This window comes from Nomascus leucogenys, chromosome 13 (assembly GCF_006542625.1).
Source record: "Nomascus leucogenys isolate Asia chromosome 13, Asia_NLE_v1, whole genome shotgun sequence".
NCBI classification, from domain to species: domain Eukaryota; kingdom Metazoa; phylum Chordata; class Mammalia; order Primates; family Hylobatidae; genus Nomascus; species Nomascus leucogenys.
In genome coordinates this window covers 36,339,998-36,349,926 of record NC_044393.1, presented here as the reverse complement: position 1 = coordinate 36,349,926, position 9,929 = coordinate 36,339,998, and the positions used below count along the sequence as shown (strand labels likewise).

General features: G+C 46.7%; 1 protein-coding gene across 2 annotated transcripts in view; it reads right to left on the bottom strand.

Annotated features, from left to right (window-relative positions):
• Positions 1–2,763: 2,763 nt before the first annotated feature.
• ATRN (attractin) overlaps positions 2,764–9,929 on the bottom strand; it is a 180,362-nt gene continuing 173,196 nt past the window's right edge. The window contains exons 28-29 of one of the 2 annotated variants that reach the window (XM_030825442.1): positions 8,213–8,327; positions 2,764–5,452 (exon numbers count right to left, since the gene is read on the bottom strand). In XM_030825442.1, coding sequence (XP_030681302.1) covers positions 5,328–5,452; positions 8,213–8,327 — 240 coding nt within the window. In that variant the 3' untranslated portion in view covers positions 2,764–5,327. The remainder of the gene's footprint in view (positions 5,453–8,212; positions 8,328–9,929) is intronic. The other variant, XM_030825443.1, reaches the window with a different exon arrangement.

The window sequence follows — 9,929 nt, the reverse complement described above, 5'->3', positions numbered from 1 at the left end:
GGCCCCTAGGAGAGTCCCCTGTGGGAGCATTTGTGTGCCAAGCTTGGAATTGGTGCCCATCACTTCTTCCAAGCTTTCCTTGGCCATGGCTTAGTTTGGTCCCAACCTAACTGCAGGGAGGCCGGGAAATGATGAGCTGTGGGCCCAGTAGGTTTGGGAAACACAGCATTGTCTCTGCCACAGTACCACCAAGTCACAGGGTTTCTATCCTGTTACCGTTGGTGGCTCCCACAGCCCTCCCTGGAAGAGTTTCAAGGTCCTTCTCAACTGGTTTGCGGCCACTAGTCCAGCCATTTCCCTCCCTAAGCCAGACCTGAGCTCTGGTGGGCAGGCCTCCCCAGGATCCTGCCGTCACCTCAGGCCCTGGCCCTAGTACCCTGCCACCTTCCCCTATAGGAGTGACCGTCTTGTGTTTCCTCCTTCTTTCAATGACCTCATCCTTCTGGAAGGAACTGTTAGCACTGGGAATCTGCACTCTGCACTGGGGCACTGAAATGCATGACGGACCCATTCTGAGGGCAGGAGCCAAATAAAATGGGGCAGGACGCACAGGAAGCCCCCAAACAAGGCCTTGCCAATGGGAATAACTTCATCAAAAATTCAAGGCCAAGGAAAACACTGGCCACGGTTGAGACCTGTCAGCACACCTGAGATTTAGCAGTTTGGAGACAACCTAGAGGGACATTCAGGAGCCTATGAGGAGAGCACAAAGTGGAAGGATAACGGCACCACTGGAGACAGTGGCGTGGTTAGTGGAGGAGTGACACGCTGTCCATACCTCACTGCTCAGATCTCTCCCTGCCCCCACGGGCCCAGCTGCCCTGTAGGCACACAAAGGCTGTTGTGGAAGGTCTGTGGCTCACAAGCTGCCTGGAGGGGTGTCTGAGGTACCTGCCAGGGGTTTTCACTCTCATCTCCGTAACTGTCAAGTGCTCCCTCTGAGGCAGTCTGAAAACTGGTAAACGCTTTTTTTTTCCTTAAGTTTCTAATGACCAAAATGTAAATATAGGCAAAACAATGCAAAATCAAAATGAAACACTCAGAACGAAAGCCACAATTTTACCAGATCTACTTTTATTTCAGAAGGAAGTTTGTATTATAGTATTTACTTTTGTTTATATACAAGTTCTTCACATTTGTGTTTAAAATGCACAGACCTCCCTTAGTTCTCTTGTTCCTGCTTAAATTAGCTGTTATTTTACAATACAAAAAATACCAAAAAATTGCAGTCCTAAATGTATGTATAACACCCACAATCCCCAGCAATGAAATAGTTTACAATACTTACTCCATATTTACATGAGTGTAATAGATGCTAAATTATACATATTAACAGACTAAGCTTGAATCCAAATAAACGAAATCGTAAATAACTATAAAACAAAAACATTTCCAGAGCCAGAATTAGTTCAACGAAACAGGCTTCACTAGTGTTTAGAATGTTTTGTGCACAAATTCAGTTACTGAAAGTCAATTCCATTATTGCCTTTAAAAGAGAAGGCGCCAATTTTCCTCTCCACTTCAAAACATCTCCTTGTAGGCAGGGTGTTTGACTCTCATCAAGGGGCAATGTCTCTTGGTGGGCCCGGCTATCTAGAAACCACCGCAGTGGCTGAAGCCAAGTTTGGTCAATGGGGTAAACATTTCAGAAAGTAGGCAGGGCATGCCCTGAGGACAGGAGGCCTCTGCCATCCTGGCTCTGTCCTCAGGATGGCCAATTCTCACAGAAACCACCACAAGGAAAGATCTCCTGGGATGACAGGGGTGTGAGGACTTGGATTTTGTTTTAATTCTAAAATGTATTTTTACACTCAGTCACTACCCTAGCATTGGCTTAGGTTAGTGTTTAGCAAATACTTGTTGAATGGATGGATGAATAAATGAAATGGAAGGATCAAAGATGTTCATGAAAACACCACCATCTCCCAAGAAAGTGAATCAGCCCCTGGCCCCAGTACACCCCATTAAATCAAAGGAGCAGGATTTGCACTGGAAGGTAAAATGCCTCTTCCCACCGGCAGTGCTCTGCTCTTTTCATTTCCCAGGTGTCTCCATTCTTGAATGGCAGGCCTTACCCACGGGTAGTCCAGTACTTTCCTTCTGCTGACAGTCTTCTGTCCAGGACTGCCTTTCCTCCGGGTTAGCTCAGGGGATCTGGGGTTGCCTTTTCTCCACACAGGGAGGCACAGGCTTCTCCCCAGGCTGTGTGCAGGGACGGCAGGAGGCACACAGGAGTTCAGGGTGTGTCAAATTCTCCACGGGGAAATGGGAACTATTTATCAACAAACTAGCTCCCTACTCCCACCCCCAGTTTTCAGTATAATAAACTGATTCCAGGAAATGGTCATTAAAAATTTAGACAAAACTACAAAAAATGGAGAATCCCCTTTTGGAAAGTCTGATTGCCACAGGTTATAGTCTTTGAACTTAAAGACTAAGAGAAACATTTCTCAGGACAAGACTGGTCATCGCTCACTACCCAGAGTACCAAGAGGCCGCCAGAAAGGGTCATGATGTGCTTGCAGGGCCAAGGGCAGCGGCAGAGACACCTCTGCTTCCTGAGTTTCCTCAAGCGTTTCGATTCCCTGCCTGATTTTTCATAGGCACTCTGACAGATGAGTCCTGTTTTAAGAAATACCTAATTGGTGCCAGATGCATCTGAACACATCACACAATGGGGATGCGTTTCTTGGGTTTGTTATTCATGTATCGGGGCCTGGCGAGAACCTGGATATCCAGCATATGGCACAAAAACATCTTAGGTGAAACTCAGACATTGTTATATTTAATAAAAATACATGAAGATTTTTTCTGTTTTATGTACACTCCGAATGTCTGAACATTCTGGACACTACTGTATAGTTATGTACAAGTGCAAGGTCAGTGTTGTCTTGACTATTTTAATTTATATACAGGCTCTCTTGTGACGCGCAACATTGCCAGATGACAACCAATTCCTTCTTGGTAACAGGCTCCGAGCCCAGCGCCTCTTACTCCCTGCCATTCCCTTTTTCTGCCCTGAGGCCGGAGAAAGCTGTTTGCTGTTGGTTGCAAAGGAGAAGCAGGTGGATTCAGCGGCTTCCCCACCGCTGGAGCAGAATGAAACTTAACTTGCTCCTTCCTTCCTTTTTAAAAATAAACATTATCTTTTAGGAAAAAAAATAAGACATAACCAGATGGCTGTGGGTCATGGTGCATGATATTTCAAGGCATAGGACTAACACGGGGAAGAGACTTCTTTGGCCAAGGAAAACTGGTCCTTTGAACAAACAAAGAGGATCTTCCTTGTAGGAGGACAATGCCCAGGGGCCTCCCTTTTGCCTTGCCAGGGGGGCCTGTGGGAATTGAGCGGCCAGTCCACTGCAGGCGCCATGGGTGCTGTGTTCTGCAGCAGGGATGGGGGATCTCATGAGAGGAGGGGTCTTTTCTAGAAGGTCTGCTCTTTAACAATAATGTGAAAAAGAAGCTTTATGAGAGGTGGGTCTCAAAGTAGAGGTGTTTTGTGCATCAGATAGTGTTTTATGGTTCAAATTCCTTGAAAACATCTTTCCAGGCAATTCTTCATGGGAGTGGGGTTAGTGTTGGGGAAGAGACAATACTCTCTCTCTAGGCACTGCATTTAAAGGTAAAATCCCACAGTTTTAGCTCTTTTGAGTATTTCTCCAAACTCACAAACTCGAGCATTGCTGTCCAGCGGTCCATCCCAATAGAGTAATGCCAGAGATTCCAGGTTTTGAAGCAGAAGAGAGCTTCTGGGAGGCTGCTGCATAATGCCAGAATACAGAGCACCATAAATGGGGAAAACACAATTTCCAGGCAGCGCCCTCTAGGAGAGGAGCAGGGGACTGTCCCACCCTCTTAAATTTGGTCATTTTCCATTTGGCAGAGTTTTCCCTCCTCGTCCTTTTTTTCCATGTGCTTTTTATCCTTGTCAGCATTTGCTGCCCTCCTCACAACCACCACCTTGGTCTGAGAGGGAGGGTGGGTGGGTTGAGCCCCTCCTGGGGGAAAGAGGGCAAACAGGTCCTTCTCCAGGCTTTGGGCAGCTTCTGCCTGACAATGGGAGGCTGTCCCTTTCCTGGCATCTCAGTCCACCCCAGCCTGAGAATGAACCACAAGTTCAGAGGAGGCTGCAGGACACACAGCTGCTCTCTGATCCAGGGGTCCCAAGTGTTCTCAGTGCTCTTTTCTGCTCAAGGAAATGTGACATGAATGAGTCCTTTCCTCTGATCACTTAACAGGCCTAGGGTAACACGGGGGTGGGGGCAGGGGGCGCCTTCTTGACAGTGTCCTTTTTGATAATAAAAACAGGAGCTTTCACAGTTCATTCATTTCTGCTTTCCTCTCAACCCTGCTGCTAGGTCAAACGTTCCTTGGGTGAGAAAATTCTTTCCTGGCTGCAAATCAGATTTTAGAAAAAAAGCAGATTGCCAATGGTAGCTATTTAAATTTTACAAGAATGTAGGAATGCAATTATGTAAAAACTTAGGCTTACTAACTTTCCAATTGCTAGATCTATTTAAAGTCTAGGCACTTAGTGTTGTGTGTATGTGTTTGTGTGTGTATGTGTGAGAGAGGGAGGGTGAGATGGAGAAGGAGAGGGACAGGCAGAGAGAAAGGAAGAGAGAGTTTCAAATGGATTAAGACTAAATTAATCAAGTTGCTATAGAAAACTACCTATTATACCAGTTTACATTCAAAGTACACTGCTGACCTTGACATTTAAAATAGCCCCCCTTCTATCCTAGCTTGATATGATCAAAAGAGATGGACCATTATTAATTCTCAACTAGAAAAAAAGGTACTCCCTGGAAGAGAGATAATTGCCTAAATCGTGCAAGAATAAATATCACATCTTTTAAAAAAGATAGCAGGCTTCAGATGAAAACAAGTTAATTCATCCGACTAGTTTTTAAAAGACCATGTTCAAGAACAACTGATGATGAACGTCTACTTGTAAACACTCCATCTTTTGTTTTTTGCACAGTTGAGACAGTCCCAAGAACAGTTTTCCACAGTGAACCTGAGTGTCATTCCTAGTTCTCTCACTGGCTCTACACCGGCCTCCTCCAGCAACCATCAGCTCATCCCTGGACCTGTAATTAAATCAAGTATTTCCTATGCAAAAGTAAAAGGTTAGATGCTGGAACACAGATGGGAGAAACCGTCAAAGAAAGCTTGTGATCATGCAGGTGAGTCAGATGCTTTGAGGGTTTCCAGTCTTCTGCCCCGCACCGCACAGCCATTTCCCCGCCACGCCCTTCCCTGCAGATGGCTCTGGTGTGCCACTCACTAGCTCGTGCGCGGGAGAGTCCCTGGCCCCAGCATCAGATGCAGGTCCCAGGCTGTGCAGGGGGCTGCTGCTTCCGGTTTCTCACAGCTCCTGACTTCTCCTTGTACACTATCGGCATCTGCTGAGAAATGTCCACCAGGGCGCTGGCCACAGCAAGACCTTGGGAGAACCACAGAGAGAACATACGTTGGGAGCAGCTGGCTTTATTTTGTTTTAAAAAATAATTTAAACATTTATTTTTCAATCCCATGGTGCAAAACAAACAAACCAAAAAACCATAACAAAAAAACCCCAAAAAGGTACTCATACACAGGGAAAAGTCTTCCTTCCACCCTGACCCCCCCTCCACCTTCCCCTCCATCTGGGTAAATGCTTTCACTAATTTTTATGTATTCTTTGAGGGTATACTTATGCAAATACAAATACATATTCTTCTCCTTTCCCTACTTTTTACACAAAAGGTGTAGTTTGCTTTTCAGCACATCAACCAAGCACAGTGCTCTGCTTGGTGGTGGTAACATATAAATGAAATTGTAGACATGTGCTAAGTGCCCAATTTCTCCTGCCTTCCTCCAAAAGGAGCCGAGAAACAGCAGCACACTTTATGAGGAGATTCAGATTCACCCACATCACTCAGTCAGCATTAGTCACTTCCATTCCATACTACGATACAGGCACGGCAGGCTCTGGGGCCAGGCTTTGGAATAAGCAAGGTTCTTTAACCTCCCTGTGCCTCAGTTTCCTCATTTGTAAAATGGGGATAATAATAGTACAGGGCTAGTGTGAAGAATCAATAAGATTGACATAAAGTCTTAGTACCTGGCATGCATAAAGTCTTAGTATCTGGCACGCAGCAACCAACAATCAATGGCAACTACCCTTTATGCTCATCACTGCCCCGCCGCCCACTTTGCTTTGGGGACTTGCAATCCCATTTTCCTTCCTGTATTGGTAACGGAGTAATCTGACATCCATTAGGGAAGGCACGGTTCTGGGGGAGCTGGATTCCTAATACACATGGGAAATGGCCAGCGCAGGCTCGGAGCTCTGCTGAGACCTGCCAGGAGCTGTGTTAGTGGAGCGTGTTACTTGCCTTGTTGAGCCTGTGAAGGGGAGTGGCGGGGGGGATAGATAGCTGCAAGTGCCTGGCACACAGTGGGGAATGCTCTGGGAGTCTAGAAAAGGGCACCACTTAAAACAGGCGGTACAGAAGGGGCAGCAAGGACGGCCCCACTGTTGGGTGGGTCTCAAGCACTGAGCAGGTGTTTCAGGTGGTTGGGGCACATCAGGCAAAGGCTGGAGCAGGAAAGGCTACAGGGCTGCACACCTGTCACCGTGCTGCCCCAGCCGCCACCCTGCCCTCAGGGAGCATCAGCCACTGTTTGCTGGGCTGGGTGGTGGCAGGAGACACAAACTGCACTTGAGTGACAGATGAGAGAGTTGTCCTGTCCTCAACACAGGCAAGGCCGAGTTAGGGGCTCAACTCACAGGAATCCCTAGGTGAGATGAAGACAACGAATCCTGGCCGAGCCATGCCAAAAGGCCTCCCTCGTGAAGATACTATAGATCCTAACCGTTCTAAAGCTGGGCTGGAGGATCTTCTGGGTCTGAGGGTGCACTGAAGGGACAGTGGAGCTCAGGGCCTGGACCAGTATCCTGGGGCAGCCTTTCCACCAGACACAGGGTTCTCTCTGGCTAAGGTAACCCTGACTCCAGAATCATCTCAACTGAAAGTTGTCTAAAATGATCACATTGAGGCATCCTCCAAAGCACTCTGTAATTAAGTGAGATACTTTCAAAACTGTATTCCATATTTTCTGTCTTCAAAATAAGAGTTTATATAATCATGATTCATATATTTGATGGAGAAGTGTCACATGCATTGGTAAAATATTATGTAGTAGGCTATAAAAATGTTTAAGATAGTTATATGAAAAAAGCAGAATAAAAACTAGATCTTTTTTTTTTTTTATTTTTTTGAGACGGAGTCTTGCTCTGTCCCCCAGGCTAGAGTGCAGTGGCACGATCTCGGCTCACTGCAAGCTCTGCCTCCCGGGTTCACGCCATTCTCCTGCCTCAGCCTCCCAAGTAGCTGGGACTACAGGCACCTGCCAACACGCCCGGCTAATTTTTTTTTTTTTTGTATTTTTAGTAGAGATGGGGTTTCACCGTGTTAGCCAGGATGGTCTCGATCTCCTGACTTCGTGATCCGCCCGCCTCGGCCTCCCAAAGTGCTGGGATTACAGGCTTGAGACACCGCGCCCAGCCAAAAATTAGATCTATACAATCAATTCAACTAAATTGCTGGCCAGGGCTGGAAAGAACACAGAACAATGAAAATTGGTGGGTTGTGGGATAGCAGGACTGTGCGTGGATTTTCAGACATCTCCTTGTTATTGTTGTGTTTATGCCTTATATTTAAAACAGTGAAAAAGCAAAAGAAATGCAGGAGGGCTAGAAATACCAATTGAAGAAACACCAGCCCAGGGGAGATGGCTGGAAGTTGTGGAGTGGAGAAGGCAACTGAGGAAGAACGTGCAGGGTGAAGGGAGCACACCCAGATTCAGGGGCAGGACAGGGCAAAAGAGACAGGGAAAGAGCAGCAGAGGCAAAGGGGGACCAGAAACTCTGACAGCAAAGGAAGGTCTGGTCAAAGGCATCCGTGAGCACTGAGAGGCTGGGGAGGCCAGAACGGTGAGGAGGTCCCGGGACATCCCCCCAGGAAGGGACGATGACCTCGGGAAAACAGTTTTGGGCATATAGGTGAAAATGGGTTATCTCACTGAATCCTTGCCATGACATGGGCAGGCACTGTTGGTTATCACCTTTATAACCTTGTTCTCTAGGAAAGGGAAGTATCCCATGCTTCGCTCCCTCACATGCTTAGAAGGTGTCTTTCGCTGGACCGCATCTACTCACCTGACTGCCCAGGAGGAGGGATGCCACCCAGGCCTCGAGGGAGCCTCACAAACACAGAGAGGACAGCAGCTTTGTTGCCAAAACACGGCTCCAGTGCAATGGGTTTGGGAACAGTCTGGCGGAAGAAAACAAAATTACCTTAAGTGATACTCAAGCTTTAATGTACACAGACAACTTAACCGTCATTTGCGCTTATAAGAACCATCAATTTTAGGTATATAAAAAAGGTACACTGCAGTTTTTAAGATAATGAAAAAGGGCAGGAGAGAGCTCACAGTGCTCTCTGAGCACCAGCGACATGGGTGGTACTGCTTGCTGCCTTCCACTGAGGTCTCACAGTCCCCTTCCAGAGGGCTGCTTGAACTGTAGGGAAGGGGCCATGCCAAGTGGGTTTCTTCTGGATGCTGTACTTTGGCTCAATTTGAAATTCTAACTCATAATTGTAGGTCACAGGAATGGCAGTGGTGAGTGCTTGGTAGATTTGTCAGACAGTTCTGCATACCTGGCTCAAACACAGATGCAGATATCATGGAGACTTAAAAAACATTTTATTTTGTCTGTCCTTTAGACACTAAGTAGACAAGCCTGCTGGATGTAAAAGCTTGTAAAAGCTGGGGGCTGACCAAGTGGACTCTTTGTCTACTCTCTGGATGCATTTGGCTCTGGAAAATATGTCTTCAGCTTCCGTTGCAGCCTTTAGATGAGATTTGTCCCCTATATTAGTTTCTTCTCTTTTTCTTTTTTCTTTTTTTTTTTTTAAGAATAGAAATGGGGTCTCACTATGTTGTCCAGGCAGGTCTTGAACTCCTGGTCTCAAGCGATCCTCCCACCTTAGCCTCCCAAAGTGTTGGGATTAAAGGTGTGACCTACCGCACCCAGCTTATATTAGTGTAACAAACTACTGCAAACTTAGTTGCTTAAAACAACACCCACTTATTATCTCACAGCTTTAGAGGTCAGAAGTCCCAGCAAGCTCTGTAGGGTTCTCTGCCGAGAGGGACAGGTCTGTTCATGTCTTCCATGAGTTCTGGGGAATTATCAGCTATCTCCTGAGGTCTCCCAGGCTGAAGTCAAGTTGTCAGCTGGATGGGACTCTTATCTGGAGATTCTGGGGAAGACTCTGCTTTGAAACGCATTCAGGGCTTACGCAGTGGCTCACACCTGTAATCCCAGCACTTTGGGAGACTCAGGAGGGAGGATCCCTTGAGCCCAAGAATTTGAGGCTGCAGTGAGCCATGATCATGCCACTGCACTCCAGTGTGGGTGACACAGCCAGACTCTCTCTCACAAAAACAAAAAAACTTCTGTGGCCACTCCATCTCTAAACCAGGGATGGTGTGTCAAGTCCTTCTCATGTTTCCAACCTCTCTGGCTTCCTCTTTCTGCCACCAGCCAGAGAAACTTTCTGTATCTTAAAGTCAACTCCCTTGTTTCATTACATCTGCAAAATCCCTCTAGCAGTACCTAGAGTAGTGTGTGACTGAATAAACATGGGATGGAAATCTTGAGGGCCACCTTTAGAATTCTGCTGACTATACCCACAAATGTCATCAGTTTCTTCAATTTGGTTGAAGAAAGTAATTTCCAGTACCACTCTGCTGTGACAAGGAACTGACTAGATGGGTGAATGGCAGAGGCAGGGAGATCAGTTATGAAGTAATTGCAAGAATCCAGGTGAGAGACAGCAGTGGCCTAGATCAAGTGGGAATAGTGGCAG